General features: G+C 55.2%; 1 protein-coding gene across 1 annotated transcript in view; it reads left to right on the top strand.

Moving 5' to 3' along the window:
* Positions 1-692: 692 nt before the first annotated feature.
* The window catches only part of LOC144104667 (uncharacterized), a 39,915-nt gene continuing 15,215 nt past the window's right edge, over positions 693-25,392 (top strand). Inside the window, exons 1-4 of the mRNA XM_077637807.1 lie at positions 693-1,963; positions 14,124-14,429; positions 15,446-15,500; positions 24,914-25,180. Of these exons, the coding sequence (XP_077493933.1) occupies positions 1,484-1,963; positions 14,124-14,429; positions 15,446-15,500; positions 24,914-25,180 (1,108 nt within the window). The 5' untranslated portion in view covers positions 693-1,483. The remainder of the gene's footprint in view (positions 1,964-14,123; positions 14,430-15,445; positions 15,501-24,913; positions 25,181-25,392) is intronic.

Below are 25,392 nucleotides of genomic sequence, written 5' to 3'. Positions count from 1 at the left end.
CGAGCGCTCTAACCACTGAGTTGCCGCGGCGGGTATCTCTTCGATGATTCCAGAAGAACATTGGGTCCTTGAAGCTATATCTGACAGTTCTTGCATTCAATCTCTGACTTCGCCGAAGCCGAATTCATTCAGTACCATGCATCGACTACCTCCTGCGATGTGCTATTACTGCCGCAGCTGTCACTTATGACGTCGCAGGCGAAGTAGCTGCCTAACACTCGCTTAAATGAATTGGCCTCGGATAATGTTCACATTGTGCGGTAACACAGTTTTCTCGAAAACTGGTCTTCTAGCGGCACTCATCCACCCTGCCTCTACGGCGTCCGGACGCCGACTGAGGGCTTGCCGAACGTACCCCGCGCACGTTGGGTGTTCTCCTTTCCTGTTCTCCTCTCTCTCGAATACGGTGAGGAGGGATAGCGGAGAGAACGCGTGACGCTGCTTTTCCTCTCAGCTCCGGTGTGCATTGGTCAGTGCGCGCCATCTGCCGCGGGCAAGGGCGGCGCGCTCTCCTCATCCGCGCGTTGCTTTCCAAAGGGGGGAGAGGGAGAGCGCGCGGAGGAGTGCCCTCCTCCTCCTCCTCCGCGGCGTCTTTTGGGCGAGGAGGAGGGGAAGAACAAGACGGGCCTCGTCTTCGGCGGCGGCCGAGGGAGAGGGCGTCGCATAAGAGCGGCTGGTCGGCGTTTTCGCTCCCCACACGCGCACTGGATTCGGCCGAGGGCGCTACGTCCGTCGCGCCCGCGATTTTTCTCTCCTCCGAGCCGACGACGGCGCTTCAAAGCGCGCGAGCGCGGCGATTTTTTTCCCTTTTGTTCGCAAAAAAAGTCCAGCGTGCAGCCAGCATCGTCTGCGCAACGCCCCAGTGTGCTTCGCTTGTGTTTGTGTCGTCTGCTGCTACCCAACGTCGAGGATGCGACGCGCGACCGTTGCTGCTGTAGCGCGCCGGCGGTCACGCGGCACCACGGACTCCGGTCGCCGGTAGCCAAGCGTGTGTGCCAACCCTGTGGATTATCGCTGCTCCTCCGCCCCGTTGCAACGGAGTCGCCGGTCGTCTTCGCACTCGGATTTGGTGCTGCGTGGATGTGAATGTGTGATCGTGGATTACAATTTGCCTGATCCCGTCACGTTTGTTCTGCTTTCGTTCTTTTTTTTTTTTCGTTCGCGCGCGCAAGAAATCGCGATGCGGCTACTATCGCGCGCGACTCGCCGCTTCCACGCAAAGACCGCGTCGCGCCTTCTCCGAGAGCCGGCACTGACAGGCGTGGAAAGGGAAGCTAGCGACAGGGCATCGTGCGTGTTTTGTTGACGAAAGGGGCTGCCGAACACTTATTAAAACAAGAGTAACGCGTCGGAAAGTGCCGTTTTTGTTGTTATTTTCTTTTCCCGTGTAGAGAGCGAGGAGGCATCGGAGTTCTTTTGATTCAAGACGCTTTCGTTCCGGCCTGGCTCGATAACGCCGCCACCGCCCCGAGAAGTGGCCGCGATGTGGTACGCGAGTAGATCGCAGGAGCGGCGGAGAAGCCCTCCGCCGGCCGAGATGTCGACGGCGGCCGAAGCCGTGGACGATAGCGCGGTGCGCTGCTGTTCGGCCACGGAACTGCCCGGTGCGACGCCCATGACGGTGTACCTGGCGTCGCGAACGGCGACCTCGAGTAGCCGGAGTCAGTGGCGGCAGCTGAGTCGGGAGTCTAGCGTCGTCGACGAGGCGGCGGCGATGCCTAGCGGTTGGAGGCAGCAGCGACGGTCCCCTCCGCTGCCCCACCCGCGGAACCATCCCTGTTCGTCCCAACACCGCCGAGTCCCCGACACGGCGCCGTCGAAGACGCGGTCGTCCTCCTCCACGTCCAGCCCGCCTCCGACCCTGTCGTGGTGGGCGACGAGGCGGCAGACGCCTTCCTCCAACTGCCTGCGGACCCATCTCCTACTCCTGGTTTTACTCTGCCTCCTGCAACAACCCCTTCTGGTGAGTCCTGTTTCGCTACTCTTTTCGTGTCCCTGGTCAGAGTGAGGTACAGGTCGAAGCATTACGAGAGGGCAACGCTGATGCTGTGGGAGATCACTTGGCAGCTACCATTAATGGGCTGTATTTTCTGCGAGCAGTTTTGCTCCACGCCCACAATCCCCTTAATGCAATCTTTTTTTTTTCATGTTCCTTGTGAAATTAACAACAAATTTCGGGCTAGACTTTGAACCGAGTGTTGCCCTTCGCATTGCCGATGCCTGTACGCAACCGCATAATTACCGGATTGGTAGCCAGAGCTTTGCCGAGCTTCTGCCAGTAATAGTTTCCCGAGAGTCGACGTGCTCTGTTTCTCCCACTACCGTCGTCTATAGCCGTAGCTCGTGTGCCCTTCACGCTAAGGAGAATGCTGTAAGCTTTTAACTTGAAAAATAATCCAAGTTCTGAATGCGGGGTTCTTCCTATAGCTGTCGCTGTACGGACAGTTCCGCTCGCCCCAACTGCAGATTTACCTCAGCTGTAGCGTCGTCACCTTCGCCTTGAGGTTAGCACCGTTGGGAGATGCATCTCCGAGTGCTCCGGGCGTGTTTTCAGGTACACTGTCGTGTTCTGCTTGATCACAGACTATTGGAAGATGGAGGCAGTTGCCACGTTCGCTTAACGATGTTTCCGTTGTGCAAAATGTCGCAGTCCCATTTCGAGCTTTTGCGCCTCGCGTAGGAAGGTCGCTAAGGTGACGGCAGCCCCCGGCGTCGTTGAGCGTAAAGAACTCCCCGCCACCACCGCGCTGCCGTCGTTGCTTCGGAAAACAGTCGACTCGGGTCTTTGAACCGAGCCGAGCCCCGCAGTTCACCCCTCATCCGTCCCGTGTCGCCCCCCGCTTTGCTTCCCTCTCGGCTCCTTGTTGCGCAAGATCGAATTGGCATCGGCGAAAGGTTTTAAAGAGCCGCCTGGCAGAAAGGCAGGACTCGCGCTGACGTGTGACACCCACCCCCGGCTCGCTCCGCAGCGAACGAGCTTCGATGTGCAGTGTTTCTGTTTGGCGGCCGTGTGCAGAGGGTATATCGCTCCGCGGCGGAGGACGGTGTTACGTTTCCGCGATCGCGGCGGCCTCCCGTGGGAATTGAATCTCGCCCAGGATGGGAGTCCACTTTTCGAACGAGGTCATAGAAGAGCTGACCATGCGGCAGAGGCCTATAGTGCCCTCCAGTGGCTTCTTACTGTTTCATGCATCCATCTTGGGAGCGTGTTATCAGCGCTAGACAGCTGTACAGGGCCGTTTGGAAGGCGCCTTTCCAGTCTACGAACGACGGAACGGTCTTATTGCTCATATAGACGTCAATGATATGCCGACTGTTTTTTGCGGTGCGTGCCTTCTCCGACGCGGTTGTAAACGAGTGGCCTTAATCTCAATCGTCGGATGGCTTTGCTTTTTAAGATTAGCAAAGTTTTTTCCGCATCAATCGGCTCGAAACAGAAACCGTCTGCGAAGTTGCCTCCTTCCTGTCGGGGCTCTTTCGGTGTGTGGACGTGTTTTTTTCAATTAAGCGTCGTTTGGTCCGATAATTTTGCCGTGAAACGGACGAGGCGGTCCGCGTACGGCTGTGTGTGAGATGAGATCGTTCTCGTTTCCTCATCTCCTGTAGCGATGAACTGTTCCGTAGGCATAGGTCGTTCGCATCCTCTTTCTACGATATTTCGTGCAAGTCGGCAAAGTTTGTTTGGGTTGAGGCGCGTTGAACCGCAGTAAACCATCGCCTGTACTGGCATTTAAAGGCGCCCCGGAACTCTGTTTAAACGCCGTAAAGCTTCAGTCATAATGTCTGCCGCCAACATCATATATATGCGGTCGCAGCCGCCCCTTGGATGAATTCTTTTCAGTTTGGCGGCCGCGTTTGCAAGCTGATCGCCAAACAAGAAGGCGGAGGTGCACAGTGCGCGGGTCTAATTTTACGGAAGCGCTAAAAAATCTTGACTGACTCGCTTATCTGCAAATTCTGCGGTTTTACTCGAAATTCTAGCGGAGCGGGGCGGTGCAGTTTGCCGTGAACGTGAACTGCGTTCGGAAAGTGGCGTGGAGAAGCGAACGTACGGGTGAAGAAGCCGTGTTTCGGCGTGGATAACGGCGTATCTCGCGCGGGCTTGTAACGCGTGTGCTGTAGCATCGAAGATCTAACCCTTACAAAAAATTTCTTTGCACTTTTTTCTATAAAGTCTATAGATATCTCTATATACAAACCCTACAGAGCAGTCTATAGGCAAAACAAATCCTAGACAGTATATAGATTTATGGCTATACACATTTAATGGACTTTTGTCTGTGGACAACCTATAGACTATGGATTGACAAAAGGAAATATCTATATATGAAGGCAATAGTGTATGAGATGCCTACAGACTGTCTATCGACCACTTTTATAAGCTCCGCTAACGTGTTGATGGCGCAACTGCACGACCTCTCCTTTGCTTATTGTGACATATACGCGACACCACGCGTCCGTCGGGCCGTGCACATCGTACAGAGAGAGCCCGCGTATGCACCGCGGTCTCGTTCATCCTCCGGAGCGGTTCTTCGGAGTTCCTCGCGGCTCCACCCTTTTGTCGTCGCCGGTTGCGGTGCTCCTGCGTGGTGGTGCCCTCGGGGCGCCGGCGAGAGAGAGGGCGGCTCTATTTTTGAAGCCCCAGGGCTCGAGCCTCTTTCTGCTTCTTCTGTGGCGGCGGCGGCTGGTCGTGGAGGCACGGCGCGTCTCTCTCTCTCACAGGAGCATCGCTCGACCCGCAGCTCGGGGTTGCAAGAATGAGAAGAAGGGGTTTGGAAATAAACCTCTCACCTCTCTTTCTCGCGCGCCCTGTACCGAGAAGACGACAAGGAGGCTGTCCCCCGAGAGAGAGGCCCCGGTAGCAACTTTGGCCCCCCTGGTCCGATATCGAGGGATGCGGTGGATGAGAAGGGATTGTTGGAATAACGGCGGAATCCTCCGGCGAATTTGTAGACAGCTCTGGCCGCGCTGATTCTTTGGCTCCGCGGCGGCGTCTTCGCCTCGCACTTCGTAACGCGTCTAAGACTGGATATAGATTCCTCGCCTTTAGGCGACTTGACTGCTGATTCTAACAGGATTAGACGGAGCTCCACTGTTTGTAAGGTTTCGAGTCTCGAACTGAGGTGTACGTGTTTTCAGCTTCGTCATTTTTGAATGCTTCGGGTTTATTAGCCGTTCGCATAAGCGACTTCGTTTGCCTGGCATAGATAGGGAGCATTTCGTCTTGGCGACTCTTTGGTCGCCGAAACCTACAAGCCTATACTGGCGGCCGCGGTTATGAAAGGGTAGAAGTTATTTCGTCTCGAACAAACCGCTCTTTCCAAGCAGTCCCGCCCTGGACGTCGGCCTTTCTACGAAACATGCAGGCACTTGCAACGCCTCCAGTCGGCGGACGTACTACGTTGATAGTATACCTGCGGGCATTCCGCCTTTTTCACCGGTCCACCGACGCTTCCGATTTCTCTCGGGCATAAGGCAAGATCAGGTTCTCTCCATTCACGAACCCGACTTGCAGTGCTTGCGTACGTTTTAACGGTTGTCTTGCGGTGTGTCCCAGCGTGGGCGTCAGTGGCGGTCGGCGGGGCTTCCTATTTATATATTTCTCTTCGCGATATTTGTCTCCCAGCGGTCGTATAATGCTCGGGTAACGTCGGACGACGTGAGCCTTCCGCACTGCTACATAGCTTGGGGCGTGCGCTTAGTTCGGGGTCGAGCGTAGGCGTTTACGTTTATTTCGCTCTGTTTGTTTCACTGCGTTGCACGGTGGCGGAGGTGGACCGACCTCGGCCGTCTCGAAGATTGCGTTAAGAAGCCCGGGCACGCGCCGCACTGTCTGTCCTCCGGGGGACCCGAAAGTGCGCAGCTTTCGCCTTTGCCTCGCGTTTCTTTTTTTTTCGTCGATCGACTTTGTTCTCTTTATTTTTTGTGGAATATACGTGTTTGTCGCCGCAAACCGCGGCGGCAGAGATATCGTCTCGCGAGGTGTAGACGTGTGTGCGCCCGCAGCGGCGCATCGGTGGGCGTCCGCTTCGAAAGACGGGGCCACGCGCCAGATCGCGCATGCGGCGCTGTGCACCGATTGGCGAACATCTGTTCGCCCCCGCGCGCGCTCCGCGTTTTGCGATTTTTTTCGCTCTTTTGTATTTCACCTTATCGCTGCTTTAAACAATTCTTGGCAGTTTTTTTTTGTGTCTTTTAACTCTACACTCCTGCACTCGTCGTCGGTCCTTGGAGTCTGCGCAAGAGGCGTTTTGTTAGCGCAGAGTTCGGGTTTGTAACCAGCGATTGTTTTGTCGCTATGAAAAAGAGAGTCCATTCCTGTTGGTGCCTTGTATTCTTTCGTCGTTGTCTTTCTCCGCCGCTTCCGGTGTCGTAACGTTCTAGTGCGTAGATGAAGTCCGTCCGTGGCTGTATCAGTAAGGGCGGGACGCGTCCCTCCATTGCTGTGGGCTTTTGTACTGTGTTCTTCGGAAACGGGCTGTTAGCTGATTGATTTTGTTTCGAATCGACCAGTTCCTGGATCGACTCTTGTGCGGTGGACGCTCTTCGTATGGTGTTCATTTTATGTCCGCCGTTACCGCGGGCCAAGACAGGTTGAGGTTTGTTCACTTCGGGCATTTCGGTCTTTCCGAAATCTCCGGCGATGCTAAGTGAAGCGTTCAATCGGTTATTACGTTCAACCGCATGTTACGTTCAATACGGATCACACGTGTATTCGAGACGCTTCGAGCACAATGTTGCGAACATTCGCAGTGGATTAACTGAGGTTCGCTCTGTTCCATCCGAGTGGAAGCATTTGCGTGCTCGCAATTCAGTGTGCTTACATGTTTAGTCCGGAACTTGCTTGTCGCCGGGATTTTCGTGCGCCGTTCGTACTACGGTCCCAGCCCTAATTATGCCGGCTGGAACCGTTGCACTTGAACCTTTTGGGATCTGCTCGTGTCCAGTGCTATAGTTCATCGCAGCTTCAATTAGCTCGCGCGCGCGGTTTTCGCCTAATCGAAGCCTTCGTTCCTGCTTTCCCTTTCCTTCGCCCGAACACTCTAATTACTAACTGAATTGCTGGCCACCTTGGTGCTACGAAACGGCATAAAAGCGTGACATTGACGAAGGGGAGGTTGCAAGATTGGTGGAGGAAATCAAAGGAGGGGTCAATTTGGAGAGGGAAAAAGATAGTCAGACTGGACATTTTAAGAGCGAAATTGGAGGAAAAGGAAGAACAAAAAAATAAATTAATAATGGGGGAAGTATAGGCTAGGTGGCGCAAGCTGCCACCCGATACAAAGTGTAAAAAGCCGTTATCCATCCATCCTAACCGAAATCTAGAGGAAGAAATGCGCTTGGGCAGTGCATGTAATGCGAAGGCAAGATGCCCGCTGGTCCTTAAGGGTAACGGAGTGGATTCCAAGAGAAGGCAAGCGTAGCAGTGGGCAGCAGAAAGGTAGGTGGGCGGATGAGATTAGGAAGTTTAGAGGCATAGGGTGGACAAATCTGGCAAAGGAGAGGGTCAATTGGAGAGACATGGGAGAGGCCTTTGCCCTGCAGTGGGTGTAGTCAGGCTGATGATGATGATCCATCCGAACTGCCGCTCACGAGCCGAATAAGTTTCTGACGCACGTTAGACGCAGTCGTCTGCTCACGGTCGGCTCAAAGCGCGGCGCATTTGAAATTTCAAGCTCGTCGTCGGCTGCGCCGAAGGTGGCAGGTGTCGTGTCGGCATCTGCTCCCTGCCGCTGGCGCGGCCTCGCTTTGGCGGCGGTAGCACATATGCGCCAGGTGTTCCGGCGGGGTGCGCGGCCGCCCGTGAGCTTGTTTTTCCTTTCTTCTTTCTTTCTCGATCTCTTCTTTCTCCAGCTTGCTTCTGGGCCTATTGGCTTTGCCTTCGACCGGGCGCCTATCGATAAGGAGAACGCCTGGCGCGAGAATAAGATTCAGTTCACCCCTTGCAGTGTGCGAGAGCCGTTTTCGGGTTCTATACTATAAGGCTGTTTTACGGTCTCTGGCTTTTTTTGTTTCTAGGCTGTTCTTTTATCTTGCGGTCTTTCTTGCATATGCGCTCGCGGGGTGGCAGCTGAGGTTTGGCGACTTCCTTGTTCTGGCCTTGCGACGAGTGATATCGGGACGCCGGGGGGTTCGGTGACGTAAAAATGAAGTTTTTTCGCGAAATTCGCGCCTTTGCGGACGGCGCAGACGAGCTCCTCCCCGCTTATATAAGCGTTTGCTTTATTTAAGCGTTGTTTTATCATATTTAGTTCCCTTTATTGTTACCGAACTCCAAATAAGTATGCGCGTGCATCCTGCAGACGTTTTTTTTTTTTTCCCCTATGTTTAGCTGGCGAAAAATCTCCGCCGGCGTTTATTTAGGAGCTTCATGCGGTTCATTCGATTGCCGCAAGGGGGTGCGACACTCGGCTAAAGTCCTATAGTTTTGTAATAGTGTCCGACTTTGTGGGAGGCTTCAAAAGAAGGTATACGATCTACGCACCGCTCTGCTTATCTCGCACTTGTCATGTCCGCTGCGTCGTCTTCTCTTCGCGCGCGGAGCAGACGAATTCAATTTGGCGCGAAGCAGACGGACAGACTCCTCCGCGAGCAGACGAATCCTTTCTTTTTTTTTCTTGCGAGCTGCTCTGAGCGGCACGTCTGTTCTTCTGGGAATCTGAACGCAATGAAAGGACAAGGAGGGGGAACAAGTAACACAAGAAACAGAAGGGCGTAAAGATTCCCCCGGCGCGTTAAAAATAAGTCCGTGTGCCCGGCGTTTCTGTTCTGTTTTTTTCTTTGCCCGCGTGGGCGGCTCATTGTTTAGGCCTCTTTTTTTTTTTTCTATAGCGGTGCGCCTGTTTGATTCTGGATCGGCTCTCGGCTCCTCTTTGTTGGGCCGGCGCATATACTTTATATTACCCCTGGGCGATCGCCGCCTCTTCTCGGCAGTTCGCTACAGACGAGAGAGCAACGAACCCCCCTCCCTCGGGCATCATCGTTGTTTCCATAATCTCGTACACCTATAAAGTGGGCGCCTTTTATTTGCTGCCTTTGCGGCGGGTGTAGTACTGTGCTTCGATGATGTCTCGAAAAACCATGAGTGGTGGGGGGGTTGCGCGCCGGTGTGTAAGAGCCCTGCGGTTTGAACGCTGTGTCCGTCATCGGGTTATACACGTTGGAAGCGACTGGATCTCCTCGTCGACGCGCTGTGTGTTATTTGTTTCCTGGAAACCCTGGCCGCTCTGGGCGCGCGCTTGTTTATGCTGCTCTCTTGTTTCTTCTCTGGCCGAGAGGGCGATCGTCTCCCCTCCTCCTCCTCCCTACCCTGCTTCACCCCTCCTCAGTCGATTTCTTCAATAACCCCCACCGCGCCTCCCCCGTATACGCGCGTGTTTTGTGCTCCAGACGTCGCGGCCGTAACGGTGTGCTTCGGGCGTTCAGGAGACCGGCGGTGTTCGTGGAAAGGCAGCCGGTCGATCATACACGTTCGGGTCATTCGCTTCTTCGCTCCACCTCTCCTCACCTCGTCCGCTATTTTCTTTCTTTTTGTCTTCCATTGCGTACCGTTAATCCAGCTTTGTAATTCGTATATCCGTTTGATATTTTCGAGACGTCGCGATTTTTTTTTGTTTCTTGTTTTGTTGTAACCTTACTTTGCGCGAGCGTAAAATTCTGCATTTTACCGGCCGCGGTGGCCCAGTGGTGAGGGCGCTCGGCTACTGATCCGGAGTTCCCGGGTTCGAACCCCCCGACCGCGGCGGCCGCGTTTTGATGGAGGCGAAACGCAAAGGCGCCCCCGTGTACTGTGCGATGTCAGTGCACGTTAAAGATCCCCAGCCCAGGTGGTCGAAATTATTCCGGAGCCTTCCCATATACGGCACCTCTTTCTTCCTTTGTTCTCTCAGTCCCTCATTTATCCCTTCCCTTACGGCGCGGTTGGAGTGTCCGCCGAGATGTGAGACAGATACTGCGCCATTTCCTTTCCCCCAAAACCAATTTAGGTCGTAGTGCTCGCAGCGGTATTCGCAGCGCTGGCAAGGTTACGTATAGTTTGGCGCCGCCTGAGGACATGTTGCTATGAAAAGCCAGCTGTACTGTGGCAATGTTAACGTACCGCAACTGCTTTGTTAAACACGTTACCGATTTCTTTGCTGCTGCGGGCCTCGAAAGCGTTTCTCTTCCGCGTCGAAAGCAAATAAACAAAAAAAAATCCAACTAGCCCCAGTTGGGAGCTAACGGTTCCCTTCGTTTACAAGCCCGAAGGGTTTGTTTTAACTCAGCTCACGCTTCTCGGAGCCTGATAAGCAGAGAGAGAGAAAGCGTCTTGACCGCGGTTTCTTTCGCTCTTCGGGCGGTTTTTTGTGCGCGAACTTTGAATCACCAGTCCCGGAAAGCGCTGTTCGTGCTGTTGTTCGGGACGTTTGAGACAGTTGAGGCGAGTATAGGTCGTTGAACCCCGAACGTGGTGGTTGTGGCGGCGCTGTTCTCCGGGTGGAAACTCGTCGGCGCCGAAGGAATCCGCGTGCTACGTGACGCCGTCGTTAGAGGCGCCGAACCTGACCGGGCCACCAGAGGGAAACAGTTGGCGTCAGGAGCAAGGGGGGGGGGGGGGGGGGGCAGCGATGGTGGCCGCGTGCGAAGAACGGCATTCGTTGAAAGGCGTCGTCCCGCAAAGCAGCTGTGGGCCTTTCGAATACATTCATTACACACACACGGTCCTTTATTTGCTTTAGCTGGCGAAGAGAAGGCGACGTGAGTTTCGTGCGCGCGGCTGCGAGTCGGTTTCGGTTGGTGAAGTGGCGCCCCCTCGCGGTGGCGAGTGATGGCACCGTCTCTCGACACCCGGCTCCGGTCGGCGTATACGTAAACACGGAAGACTTACACGGACATAAGTACACACACACAACACTTTTTTTGTGCGTTCCTCTCGACTGCGCGGCCGACGCGTTTGTTTACACGTCGAAGGAAAACTAAACAAGAAGGACAAGTCTCTGCCGTCCATCTCGCTTATGCGCTGTAGACTGGCACCACGGTGTGATCTTTCTCCTATCTTCCGTGTTCTCTGTTTTTCCCTTTCTTGCTTCCCATATTTTTTGCTCCAGCAGAAGATAGTCCGGTGTTCCTCGCGCTTTTCTCATTGTCCTCTGTCGTTTCGCGCCTTGTCACGTTTTCTATCTGTTCAGATTATTTATATTAAAAACACGACAAAAATCATGGGAAAAGTAGGTGATTTTCGGCGCTTTGCCGTTACTTGTTGCTTTTTTTTGTATGCGTAATCCGTTAAAAAGAAAATAGCGCCAGTGGTCACGTCGTCTGCGAATGCAGCCGTTTTGCTGCCACCCGCCGTATGGAGGGTGTTAGTCGTCTGCTTTTTTTTTTTTCTCCCTTCCCGACGTGCGTCGTCTGCCCGTCGTCTGCCCTGTGAAGTAGTGTATTTGCGTGCGAGTGTTGTCTGCCTGCGGTTGTCGCGCTGTGTGGTCCTGGCGTCTGCGAAACCGCAGTGGCGACCCGGGCGAAAGTTGCCGAGCGCTAACACCCGGTGCGAAGCCGCATTGTTGTTAGCGGCTCTCTTCGGGGTCGCGCGCGCCGCCTGGTAGGCGTTCGGGAACCGGCGCTGATGGATGTAGGGCATGCGCAGCGCCGGAGTGACCGTGTCACGGGGCGATCGGGGCTCCCTCCTGCTTGTTCCGAACCGGCCCGGCGTGAGAGCTTCCGAGCGGCGCGTTTGTGTTCTCTGGTCGCCTTTTGTTTCTTCGGAGAATGGAGGCAGTAACTTATCACGTCGGAGCCGACCGGAGTGACAATTGAAAACGTCGGACGTAATGCCCGGACGGCCGCGCGCCTACGGTGGTCTCCTGCCATCTTGGTTGCAGACGATGACAGACCTTATTGCGGCGTTAAGTAGCGAACGATTGGCGACTATGTCGAATGCGTTATGAATTGGGATTGCACTCGCCCGGGTTTTCCTCGTAGCTGTGCGTACTACACAATGTCCTCGCGCGGCATCTTGTGTGCCTCCCGTATTCCTTTCCGCATAGTATGGTAGCAGGATAATTACCAGTTTTTCAGCGTCGTTTAGGCCTTTCGCTCCCCCCATTACTTCCAGTTTGTAAACGACGCTTAACTGATTTTGTTCGCTGATTACGGGCATGTTCCTTGCGCGGTTATTAATTTTCAATCTCGGCCGTAAACCAGTCTTCTTCTTCTTCCCCTCTCCCTCTGGTTTTAGCACCCCCCCCCCCTCGCGTTTTTTTTTTTTGTTCAGAGTGGTGTGGGCTGGAATGCCGGGTAGAGAGGGTGGAGGGGAGAGGTGGTTCAGGAATTTCTTCTGCACCGTCCGGTTGCGAGGTTCGTCGTACGCGTAAAAAGGAGCGAAGTTCCGGCCTCCGGAGTCTATAGCTTTCTTTCTTTTATATATATATATACATATTTCTTCTCTTCAGTCCCTAGCGCCTCCCCGAGGAAATCTGCTAATTTGACACTTCATTTATCCGGCTGCCTGCGCTCTCTTGCCCAGCTATAATCGATGACCGTTTTCCGGACCCCGGTGGAACGTGTTCGTTGTGCGATTTTATTTTTCCTCTGTGTACGCGTTGTGTTCTGCCTCGCTTCGTTCATGGGAAAAGCTCATTCGTGTGGTGATTCGACAATCTTGGATGCGACCGTTCTCTCTTAGATGAGATGCCTCTCTCTCTGAACGCCTGATTGCGGATTGTTTTCCGGTATAGTGACGTTTCTTTCCTTGTTGCTTGTTCGCTTGTATGTATACGCGCTCTGTCTGTATTGCTCTCTCGCCAGAGTTCATCTTAAGTCACACGGCGTACCTTTGATTGCGCCGCGCTTCGTAAGCTTATTGCGATCACACAGGGGGCTGTGCCGTGATGAACTCACTCGCACTTGGCTTCGCCGATGCTCGTGCAGTTTTCACTCGCTCCAAGTTCGCGATCCCTTGTCGCACTAAATGGTATAGTTGCCCGCGTTTTCACTAAACGTGTATCGTCGTCTGCTCGACGCAGTTTCGTCGCCGAACCCCCCTCCCTCCCCCCTTTTCGTCTGCTTTATTCGACATTGTCGTCTGCTTAGCCAGTTGTCCTCTCTCTCAGTCGTATGGAATTCCCTGCTGCTATACTGCACCGGGGCTGGATGTTACGTATGCGCGAGCAGTTTCTATATTGTGCGAGCTCCCTAACGTCGCCGTCTGCTGTAAGAGTTCGTCTGCTGTTCAGTTGTTGAGTGTCGTCTGCTCTAGCTCGTTGCCGTCTGCGACCACACGGCTGTCTGCTGCTGCGTATATAAACGCGTTTTCGTTGTTCTGCGAGCTGTTGTGCGTCTGTCTCTCGCACATTCAGACTTATTTTATTTTTCACAAATCCTCTACCGCAAGCTAAACAATCCCGTAAGGAGAGCCGAACAGTATTTCTCGGCCAGTGCGCGATTGTTTTGTGCTTTTGTTTTGTGTCGAGTTGTTGCACCTTATGCGTGGTTGTTATAGCGTAGCAAAAGCGTGTTTAGTAGTAGGCCTGTAGTAGTAGTAGTAGTAGTAGTAGTAGTAGTAGTAGTAGTAGTAGTAGTAGTAGTAAGTGGTTTATTAAAAATAATAATAAAAAAGGAAGGAAAAGGTTTTTGCTAGCCCCGGCGTCTGCCATCGATACTGAAGCACCTGAGCTGGGGCAGCGGAAATAAAAGATAGCAGGCAGAATGGATTAATGAAATGAAAGAGGTGAGGGGACAGGAAGAGAGGATAGGGGGAGAGGTAATATACACAAAGACCATTTATACAATAATGATTGTGTACAGGTTGCGCGCGTGATTAGTTCGTGATGAAACAAACTAGGCCAGCGACTTGTATGTACTAATCGCGCGCGCAACCTGGACACGTTTCTTATTGTGTGAATAGTTGTATATACTACTTCTCTCCCTATCCTCTCTTTCTGTCCCCTCACCTCTTTCGTTTCATTTCTCCATTCTGCCTGCTATCCTTTATTTCCGCTGCCCCAGCTCAGGTTCTTCAGTATCGATGGCAGATGCCGGGGCTAGCAAGAATCTCGTCCCCACTTTTTGTTATTGTTTTCATAAACCACTGCAACTTGTTTGCGCCGAGTGCTCACGTGACCTCTCTCCCCCCGCACCGTGCGCAGGTGCTCGGCTCGGGCGTGTTCGAGCTGCGGCTGGGCTCGTTCTCGAACCCGTCGAACCGCGACTCCCAGGGCGCGTGCTGCTCGACGGGGCTGCCCCCTTCGTCGGAGGGGGTGCCCTGCCCGGGCAGCCCGTGCCGCGTCTCCTTCCGCGTCTGCCTCAAGCACTACCAGAAGACGGTGGACACCGACTCGCCCTGCACCTACGGGGAGCTCAGCACGCCCGTGCTGCTCCAGTCCGGCTCGGACGGGGCGCTCTTCAACGCCTCGCGGCCGCCCATCCGCTTTCCCTTCGAGTTCTCCTGGCCCGTGAGTCTTTTACTCCTCCTCCTCTGCCGCTGCTCCTGCCCTGTACTACTACTACATCACCCGTATCCTTTCTCTCCCTGCCCCTCACCTCTTTCTCATTCCCTCTAACTAATCATCTCACTGCCACTTTCTTTCCGCTGACCCCAGCTCGGGTGCTTTCAGTCACGATAGCAGATGCCGGGCCCGGCAAAAGTCTTTTCTTTGTTTTTGTGTTTATTTATTAAAACCACTTATTATTATTACTGCTGCATGGGTTGGCGTTTCAGTGCAGTGCAGTAGTGCTTTAATTCGTGCTGGGTTACGTCATGTTGGAGGGCTGCACACACAGCTGGCGGCTGTAGGTTATCTGTCAATCAAGTGCTTGACGCACATACACACGTCATCCAAATGTGACCCGATTTAGGCTGTATTGGTTTCCGCACGACTAGCACGTGACGTGTGAGAACTACAGCAACTATTTGTGTCGTGTGGGAGGAGTCGGTGCAGACACCCACACTCCCACCCACCCATGCACATACTCATAATTCGAAGTGTGCCCCGTTTTAACCTGTATCGGTTTCTGCACGATTTGCACGTGACGTATGAGAACTGCGTCAGCTGTCTGGGTTGGCCGTCGGTAATCTTTCGTTGGATTGGTAATGTCAGGAGTCAGCGCAATGGTCTGTTGTGGAGCTTGGCAAATTCGACGCTTAAACTTCCTGCATGCTTGATAATGAAGTGATCACAGCCTGTCCTCAGTCAGGCAAGTTGCTGAGTGGGGATCATTAGGGAGAAAGGAAGGCGCCACAAAAATTGTGAATTAACGGGGAAAAAAAAATGTCCGCACATGGCCAGCTGGAAGTCGTTTGTGTCAATGTTGACCAAACAAGTTTGGGGGAGGGGGGGAGCTGCTTTAGCGCTCAGTTTGCGAGTGCACAACTGTGTAAGCGTAGTGATGGAGTGCAGAGCGAACTAGTTAATCGAACACGCCGGGTAATTTAGGCTAATTACCTCTATCTACCCTTTCTCTCTTCCAGGGTACCTTCTCTCTGATCATCGAAGCCTGGCACGAAGCAGCAGCAACGCCTGCTGGTGAGTTTTCTCCCCCGAACACTCTCATTATGGCGGCGCCTATGTTTTGTCTCTTCTCGGGTTTGGTGTTTTTGTGTGCGGGCGCACTACATGAGGCGCTAAGTGCGTAATCGATATCACTCGAGATATCGATATCTTTTTTTTTCTCTCCGATTAGCGTAGATTACACGCTCTCTCTCCCCCCCCCCCCCCCCCCCCCCCCCGCCACCTCGGTGGTCGAAGTCGCCGCTCCGGGACGATTCGCGGGCCTGGTTATCGACTCGTTAGTGTCCTCCCGACCATGTCGTAATTACCGGGGGGCGCACACACCGCCGACCACCATCGACACCTCGGTCCAGCTTGGAGAGAGAGCCTCGCGAGGCTGTAATGACCTGGAAAAGAGGGAAAGGGGTCGTTTTGGCGCTCGCAGAGGAGAGCTTGAAGTTGCAGCTTTATGGGTGGACACGGCCCTGTAGTGTGTGTGCGTGTGTGTGTGTGTGTGACTCCGTTCGAGGCCGTGCTCGTTTGCCTCACCATCGCACGCGGCCCTGGACGGTGCTCCGTACGCAAATACGGGAGGTGTGGCGACTGCTTAACCGCATAATTGCACCCCCCACCCCCCAACCTTACCCTCCCCCTCTACCAGACACACGCGTACACCTCCTACTCGCTCCGTCCCCCCTTACCCTCATTGGGGCTAACGCGTCGCACAGAGCCCTAGGCGCCTCTGTGCCGAGGCGGCTGCTGTTGTAACACGCGCTAATAGAGCTTGGACCAGCTGGGACCGGGGCTTATTTGAGTTGTTTGGTGGACATTTTTGTTCGCTGGTTCGGTTTTGCCTGACCCTATTCGGGATCGTGGTTCGCTTTTTCGAATTTTTTTTTTCTTTTTTGCATTTCTCTTCCGGGGGTAGACTCTCTCCGGTCGTATTGGCCCTAAGAAAATATCCCGATGGGGCAGCTGAGGCAAGGCGGTGGTGGGACATGGGACGGGTGCGTCGGATTCACCTTGTCACAAGCGCCCATAGTGTCCTTTTCTGTTTGCCTTGTCTTGTACCCGATATAGTTGGCAGGTAAAGGAATCGGCAACAGCGAACGATCATTTTCCTTTGTTCACCAGCACGTTGTTCGTTCACGCGGCCCAAATCTTCCACGCCCCGAGGGTTCTCACGCTCATTTGATCTAGCTGGAAACACTTTCAGTCGGCACCGTCACGGCGCTTGCGAGCTTAATCGTCACTGGGGAAAGTGCGATGACCTGCTCTTCGAAAGTGATAACGAACTGCGCTTGTATCTCTTTTCTTTCGGATTTTGCGCGCGCGTTTTCACATCTTAGTTCGCGCAGTTCGTCTGTCCTCCGTTAGCGCGACGCAACTTCGCGAAGAGAGGAGGGGCTCAAGAAGTGGCCAAAATGAGGCGACTTGAGCGAGCTTTATTTCAAGACACCGGGAGATTGGGAGGGGGCGCTCCGGTGGGCCGCCTCGGCGTGGTCTCTCCCTCAATTCGCGCGTAAGCTCGTTTCTTCGGGGGCAGGGCAGCAGGACCAGTGGCGGCGGCGGTGGGCATCGCAGTGCAGCAGCCGCCGAAGAAGAAAGGGAGGGGGGAGAGCAGTGGAGAGAGGGGTCGCTGTGAGAGACCGGGGGGGAGGAAAAGGGCAAGAATAAGAAGGTCGCGGAGGAGGAGGGCCTTCCAGCGGCAGAGTCGGAGGAAAATGGACCGTGAGAATCTTCGGCGGAGGAGCTGGCTGCGCGGCGCGGGTTTCTTTGGGGGCGACCGGGGCAGGTTGGCATAGGTGGGCAGCGGCTGCCGGTGGCTGCTGCTGCTGCTGCGGCGTTTGTTGTTGTCGTGCCGTGTAGGCAGGTAGCGGCGAGGGGGAGAGCGCGGGGAAGGACGCGCTCTGCCTGCCTGCTCTCTCGGGGCTGCTTCTCCTCAGCGCGGAGACTAGTTGAGGCCCCGGCTGATTTGGTTTTGTGCTTGCGCCTCCTCGTCTGCCGGTTTTGTCGGTCGCTGAGCTGTGAAGATACCCCCCTCCTTCTTCCCGTGCGTCGCCTGTTTGTATCTGCCCGTTTGCGAGGGGCTCCTGTTGTCGCTATGGCTCCCCCCCCCCCCCCCCCCCCCTTCTTATTCGTCTGCGTCTTCCGTCCCTTTCGTTGCATTGTGCGTCGGTCTCTACGTCCGTCTCACCTGTTTTGAAGCGGGGCTCGGGCTCTGAAAAGTGCCGCGACGGAGGACTTCTTATTCTCGCGGGGATTTTGACACGCGTTTGTTGTTTCTTTTCATCGACCCCGCCGCCGTGTGCGGGACTGTTCGTCGCAAGGACACGCACACCTACCCCGTTCTGTCACGTGATCGCTGCTACGTCACCGGGACCGTAGCAGACGACGCTGAAGAGGAGAGCAGACGGTGGGGTCGCCTCGTCTGCTTGCATTGCTCAGCTGACGACGTTGGAGACTTGCTTCCTCCAATAAGGGCTGTCGTGTTCTGCACAGAGAGAGAGAACGCCTCTTTCAGAAGTACGCGAGCCTATTCGCGACTGCCTCCCTCACCCCCCCCCCCCCCCCCCCTTTTCCTCTTCCCAAAAATGACTGTGCCATCTCTTGGAAGAGCCTTAACGTTATTAATCATTCGAAGCGGTAGAAAGCGAGCAGAACTCTCGTTTTCACTTTCTACAGCAAGGAAGCAGCAACGAGGATCCTTGTGTCAAGGCTTGAAACCTGAGTATTTTTTTTTTTCGCAAAGGCCGCGGAACATCGTCGCGCCGAGGGCTCCCCCCCCCCCCCCCCCTCCCCGCTCTTCAGAAGCGATGATCCTCCTCCGGAGCTCCGCCGCCGGCGCTCGGAGCGCTTAATTGGCTGGTTACCGCGACCGCCGATCGGGAGCGCGCGCTTCCCTCGGCTACTCGCGAGGCTTTCGAGTCACGTCATCTCTCCCCCCCTCCTTCCTCTTCACTGCGCAACAGGGTTCGACTGGCCTTTTGGCAGCGTCGGCGGCGGACTAACCCGCGTGCCGAACCGAGGCATTTAACTTTGCCTACCCCCTCCTCTCTCTCCTCTTTTGGATGTTTCTTGGTCGGCTCGCCACCTCTTGCCGACGGAGCTCTCTCCTCCTCCTCCTCCTCCTCCTTGGTCCGAGCAGCTGCCGGCGGCGGCCACTGGGATCGGCGGCGGCGTTTTCTTGTTAATCTTCGTAACGGGGCAAGCCGGTTTGCTCGCAGCGCGAGAGAGCAGCCGCGGCGAAAAGAAGAGCAAAAAGGCGTGCGGGACAAATACGCGAGCCGCGTGGGAAAATGATGCCTGGGCTTCTCTCTTGGCTGCTGCATGGGTGCCTTCCGCGCCGCCGCCGCCGCCGGCCTGATTGGCCGATGCGGAACAGGCCTGTCGTCGTCTGCTGTCTGGCCCTCGTCTGCCGCGCTGGCCGCCGTCATTGTCGTCTGCTGCTGCTGCGGACGTGTCCCGCCGTGGGTGCCGTCTGCTTTCTTCGGGCGCGTCACCCGATTTTCGACGCTGTCAGTCGTCTGCTTTCCAAAGTGTATCGTCTGCGACGGTGCGCACGCTGTTCGCTTTAGCGAAGTTCCGTTCGGAGGTCTTCTGCGTTGAGATGGTTCCTAGTTGCTCAGCTCGTTCTCCCAGTGAAGGACACACGTCAGATCTGTTTCGAAAACGGTGCTACTCCGTGAGAACGTTGAGGCCGGCAAAGCCGTCGAGGACAGAAAAGCTTTGTCAATATAGTTTTCTGGCACTCCCGCTTCACTGTCATCTGCGCTATAGTCTTTCGAATGCGGGCGGCAACAGTGTCGTCTGCTTTACGAAGCTTCCGCGTGGTGGAGGAGCGTGGTCGATCCCCCCCCCCCCCCCCCCCACACACACACACACACACGCCTCTGTCGGCGTTGGCCTACATTAAAAGGCCTTCAATTGATCGTCGATAATCAAATGACGTCCACTATAGCTTTCCCCGTGCTGGAGGCCAGCCACGGAGGGTCCCGGGAGCCCAATCGAGGTCGTGCGTCCGTTCGGACTTCTCCGGCGCGGTCTCCTCCCTGGGTGTGTACCCGGCCGCAGACGGAACGCCCCGCAGTCGCCGTGAGAAATAGAAAGGCAGGGCAACACTCGAAAGGGCGCGCGGGGACCTGCCCCGGATCCCACGCGCTTCCGGGTGGATAGAAACAACCGTGACCGAGTTATGCGGGCAAGGGATGCCTTCCCAGTGAGCCGTCTTGCGCCTGCGGGAAAGATGCCCCTGTTTGCGGATCGCTCGTCGATGGCTTGTTTCCTTCGCGGAAGCTTATTGCGCGGTTGTTGGCCTTAGTGCCACCCGCCGCGGTGGCTCAGTGGTCAGAGCGCTCGGCTACTGATGCGGAGTTCCCGGGTTCGAACCCGACCGCGGCGGCTGCGTCTTTTTATGGAGGCAAAACGCTAAGGCGCCCATGTGCTGTGCGATTTCAGTGCACGTTCAAGATCCCCAGGCGGTCGTAATTATTCCGGAGCCGTCCACTACATGGCACCTGTTTCTTCCTTTCTTCTCTCACCGTACCTCTTTTATCCCTTCCCTTACGGCGCGGTTTTGGTGTCCGCCGATATGTGAGACAGACTCTGCGCCATTTCCTTTCCCCAACAGCCAATTCAATTAAATTCTCTCCCGTCCTCGAATAACCCCCCCTTTTTTTTTTGCCTTCGATTAAGCGGTGATTGTGTTGCCTCCCCGGCAGTTTAAAATGGAATTCCCTAGCGCGATCTTCCAGCCGATAGCTGGTGCTTATTATGTCACTGGCTGCTCGCGCGCCTAATTAGTTTCCACGGCGATCGGCTGGCGCCGCCCCAAGCGCGCGCTGAATTACAACGCTGTGATAGTTAGTTAGCTGTGTGCGTGTGTTAGCAGCGGCGGCGCTCGTCTCGTTTCGGTGATCGCCCGTCGTCTGCTTCATTTCCATCCGATAACCATCGGCAGGTCTACCTTTTTCTTTTCCCAAACCACGCCTGGCCGCATCTTCGTGCGAAGCCGTGCCTGCGTGTGCCTCAGCGGCGGCCTGGTCGTCTGCTCCTCGCGAAGCCAGCCGAGAGAGGCCGGAGCGGAGCGAGCGGAGCGAGCAACCGGGGCGGCTTAGCGAGTTGTGGGAAAATCAGGCTCTTTCGAGGCCGATATAATTTCTTCGCGCTGCGCTTGGCTGCCTTGAGGGTCGCGGTCTCACGGACGCCGTCGCTTCTCCTAAACTTCTTTTTTTTTTTTCGGGTTCCTCCACCTTAACTTGGTCGCTAGCTGTCGTCGTTTCGCGCGGCCTCCCTCCTTTCCCCCCTCCCCACTGTTTCGCTTGGCGGCTCGTCGTAGGACGTTGTTGTTTTTGTTTTGTTTCGTTTCTATCGTCTGCTCGGCGACTTGTCGGTCTTCTGCATGTGCGCTCTCTCTCTCAGCATTCAGTTTTTTCTGCATTTCCTTATTTCCGTTCGTCTTCATTACGTGTCCGCGAAAGCCGCTTTTCGCTTTTATTTAACCCCCCCCCCCCCCCCCCACTTGGCTGCTGCCTTTGTTTTTTCACCACCTCCCCCCTTATTTTTTCTCTCTCTCTCCCTTTCTCTGCTTCCAGTGCGGAGCTCTTGCCTCGGTCTCTGCGTGTGTATGTTTCTGGCTGTGCTCCGGGTGCTGATTTCGTGGCGCTTTCTTTATTTTGACTCCTCGCATGATGATAGGAATGCCTTTGTTTTCCCGTGGGCTGCTAGAATAGCTTCCTGCCACCGCCGCCTCGGTGGTAGTGGTGGTGGTGGTGGTTTAAAAGGCGGTGCCTGCTATACGCTGCACCAGAGTACGTTTTTCCTGAGAGAACGCCTGCACCCCCCCCCCCCCTTCCCCCCTGCTCCGCGTGGATATTTCCTCCTCCACCTCCGAAGTTATGCGCGAGAGCAGTTTTTGGACTCGTGTCGCGCTTCGTTTCCTTGCCCGAGTCTGCCTGCTCTGGGTCTGTCTTTTTTTCTCTACCTGGTCTGCTGTTGTCTTCGCACAGATTGTGCGCGCGCATGTCGTCTGCTGCAGCCCACCGTTTCCTATTTTTTTTTCATCTTGCTGCGTCGTCTGCATTTTTTGCGTGCGCCGTCTGCGAAGCTGTTTCTTCCGCCGTCTGTTAGTTTGTCACTGGCCACTTTTGTTTCTTCTGCCCTTCTTTTTTCTTTTTTTTCTTTCGATTCCGTGCGCGGTGCTCACCCTGGTCGTTATGGTTGACGACGCGCATTTATGCTCGGCTGTGCCCGCATTGTTTCTTCGCTCTGTTCGGCAGCCGGTTCTGCACTTATTTTCCCTCTTTCTCCTACGAGCGGAGTTCCGTGAGAGGTGGGAAAACGGTGGCGAACATCTCGGGGACTCCCTCGCGCACACTTTGTGGGCGATTTGGTAAGAGAAGCTTATAAAAGCGCCCTTACAAAAATGGTCTATACGCAGTTTATATATATATATATATATACACCAGAAGTGATTTCTGGCAGCTGATTTGGTCAATATAATATAAAATCACCAAGAACTGAAGAAACATAACAGGATTTAATTCACGACGTTTGAGCTGGAGGACCAGCCTTTTTCCCAGCCGAAACGTCGTGAATTAAATCAAGTTATGTTACTTCAATTTTCGGTGATTTAATATTATATTGGCCAAATCAGCATGGAATGGGAAAAGGCGATCCGAGAACAGAAAGCGCACAGAGAAAGTGCGCTCGAATAACTTCAGCCTCGCCAGAAGCCAGCAGCTATAACCTCCCCATTTTTTTTATTCATTTTTTTTCCCGTGCGCAGATGCTACTTCCGTTCGCGCGCGACCATTAGAGGCAGGGTAACGCGCGCGCTAGAGAGAGAGAGAGAGATCTGGGTGCCCACTGTTTCTGTGACCTTGCGCCCGCGTGCTTGGCTTCCTTCCTTCCTTCGGTGGCTGCCTTTCGCCTTCGACTGTCGCCGCTGGTGGCGTCTTTTCTTGTCTTATCTGACGCTTTCCCAGTGGCCCGAGCAGGCGGTCTTTTTCCCGCGGCTCGGCACACTGCTGTGCCCTGCTGCTGGGCCGTTGTCTTTTTCCCTTTGTAAGCGATACGCGTTCGGACGGTCCCCCGCTCACTTCCGTGTGAACTGCTCCGGTGTCTTTTCGTTGTTTCACTCGCCGATTTCGAGAGTTTTTTTTTAATGCGCCGAGGCTATACAGGAGCGGCGCGTTATAGCATGCATGCAGATTAGTCTGCGTCTGGTTCCCCCATGCTTCCGCTTGCGGCGTCGTCTGCGACCCGCGTCGTCTGCTTCGGCGTTTAGAGAGAGGCGCGAGGCATGCCGGGAACGGAGAAGAGCTGCCGTCTGCGCAGCTTTAAACCGGCGCTTCCCTGTCTTCCCCGCTTCGTGCACTAGTCTAAAGACTGCTGCGCTGAGCACGAAAGGGCAAACTAAGGACAAAAGAACACACATGTGCAACAGTAGCGCTTGTTGGCTAGGCACGCGTTTCTCCTTTGCGCGAGCTTTTTTTTCGGGTTGGTAGAGTCCGAAGAAGCGTGTTGCTGCAGCAACGAACTAGCCCAGATTAGAGCTCGCGGTAATCGCGTCCGCTTAATTGGCGTCGCACGAACCTGCGTTCCCGGTCTAGCGGCGGCCGGTGTCCCGAGACTTTCGCGCGGTCTCCCATCGTGAAAGGGTAGCCTCACTAGCCGGCGGGGGAGAAGAAAAAAAAAAGGAAGCGGAGGTAGCCGACAGCGCACGCGACGCGATCAAGTTCCTTCACCCTTCTCATCCTCTTCCCTTTCACGAACGAGAGAAAGGGGGGATGGCGGAAGGGGGGGGGGGGGGAAGCAGCCGAGAAGACAAAAGAACTGACCCCCCCCCCCCCCCCCCCCCCCCCCTATTCCACTTCATCGTGCTACTCTGCGCTCCCATTCAAGGGGCCGTACAGCACGGCGGTGCGGGAGTCCGTAAAGGAGCCAGGAACGCGGTTAATTGGAAGGCAACGACTGGCTGCCGCTGCTGCCTCAGGACGACGGTCGGTTCGTCAAGAGAGAGACCCCCCTCCTCTGTGATACCCGACTCGCTCCTTTGGATTGTCTAGCCGTGGCTCGCGTCGCGGGTCGCTCGCTGTGGCTTGGTTGCCCGCTCTTTCGAGCGAATCGAGCTGGGGGGGAGAGCTCCTGGGGTCGGTTGACGTGTAGTCTGCCGTTCTGTGGTTGTGTGTTTGTTGGGGGTCGACCGCCGCCTGCTCACCCCCTTCCCCCTCCCTCCATCCCCCCTGTCGCGCGGTGCTTTTTAATTGGCCCTGACGCGAGGTGAATGAATGTGTGAGACGGACGACGGCGTTTGTGTGTGTCGCGTCTGTCTTGGCTCGCTTTTCTTGGAAGGCCGTATAAGTCCCGTACCCTGCCCCGTTCCTACCCTGCCCCGTCCGAGTTCGCGATGCTCCCCGGGGTTGTCTCTGGCTGTGTAGCCCGCTCGGCTTAGTTTGAAAAGCGGCGGAGAAAAAAAAAGAAGTTGAAAGAAGAGAAGTGTGACGATACCGCGGTGTAAGGGTCGCCCCGTAACAAGGACATCCTGTCTTCGTGCCGCGACGCCTCCTCATTGGCATTCCGAAGACCTGTTTGTTGCCGGCGCGGGTGAAAGCTCCGACCGCCGAGTTATCCTCTTTCGCCTGTTTACCATATGACTCTAGACCTCCTCCGGGGCATGTGCGTCACTGTGGGTGTGTAACGGTTCCGTGAAGACACAGTGTTCGGTACGTGTCGAAGGGTATTCGCTGCATTTCGAACATTTCGGAAGGATAAGCGCCGCGCACGTAACTGTACCTGCAAACTCGGCGATCAGTGCTCACTTGCTGCAGAACGCGGGGGCGTATGCGATGTCATTGCCTGCCACGGAGCAAGTGCCGTGAGAGGATCACAGTGATTAACCCCGTATAATAAGATACAACTCACGAACGGAGCGGCTTCTCCCCATCAGAGGACTCCTTCCAGCCAATAGCGTAGGCCCATTCTCATGACCCATCTAGTATGACAAAGCAGGGAGTGGTAGATGAAAGGGGATAATCCCTGCCCTCTATGGTCGGGGATAGACTCCTCTTTCCATTGTGGCGTCGCTCCCTGCATTGTCGCGCTTGCAGGGTCACGAGAATCGCCCGACGCCATTGGCTGGAATGGGGTCCTTTGAGGGGGGAAAAAGCGAGTGCTTTCTAGCGTTGTTTCCCACTACAGCTGACAGTGCAGGGAGGAGACTATCCCGAACTAGGGAGGCAGGGGACTATCCCCTTTCTTTTGCCTCTCCCTTCATTGTCACGCTAGCGGGGTCACAAGAATCGGCCGACGCCATTGGCTGTAAGGGGGCTCTCTGACGGGGAAAAGCCCCTTCGTTCTCTAGCTGTATATATCCGACTGCAAGCAGCGAAGAAAGGAGAGCCTCGAGTGGTTACACGTCGTGCCTATGTTTCTTCTCTCCCCCCCAGGTTCGGCCGGCGTCCAGCGCACCCTGGTGGCGCAGCTCTCCACCCAGAAGTGGCTGGACGTGGGCGACTCGTGGACGCCCGGCACGCTGCAGCGCGAGCGGGCCGCCCTCTCCTTCTCGTACCGCGTGCGCTGCCAGGAGCACTACTACGGCTCCGACTGCGCCAAGCTGTGCCGGCCGCGCGACGACAAGTTCGGACACTACACGTGCTCCGGCGGCGGGGACGTGGTCTGCCTGCCCGGCTGGAAGGGCGACTACTGCACCAAGGGTCAGTGTCTCGCCTGCTTTCTGCTACGGGTGGGGCACCTGCGACGTCACGTCCGAGCCGTCTAGTTGCGTGCCGAGAGCGCTAAGTGTTCTTTCACATGGGCTGGTATACTTCACCACTGAGCATTGAGACGCTGGCTTAGGTGTGTGATTTCACTATTCGCTTACATGCTTCCTTGTATGCGCCTCTCATCGCGACGGTGTTCTCAGAAG

The sequence above is a fragment of the Amblyomma americanum genome, chromosome 9 (assembly GCF_052857255.1).
Source record: "Amblyomma americanum isolate KBUSLIRL-KWMA chromosome 9, ASM5285725v1, whole genome shotgun sequence".
NCBI classification, from domain to species: Eukaryota; Metazoa; Arthropoda; class Arachnida; order Ixodida; family Ixodidae; genus Amblyomma; species Amblyomma americanum.
This window is presented reverse-complemented; position numbering and strand designations above follow the sequence as displayed.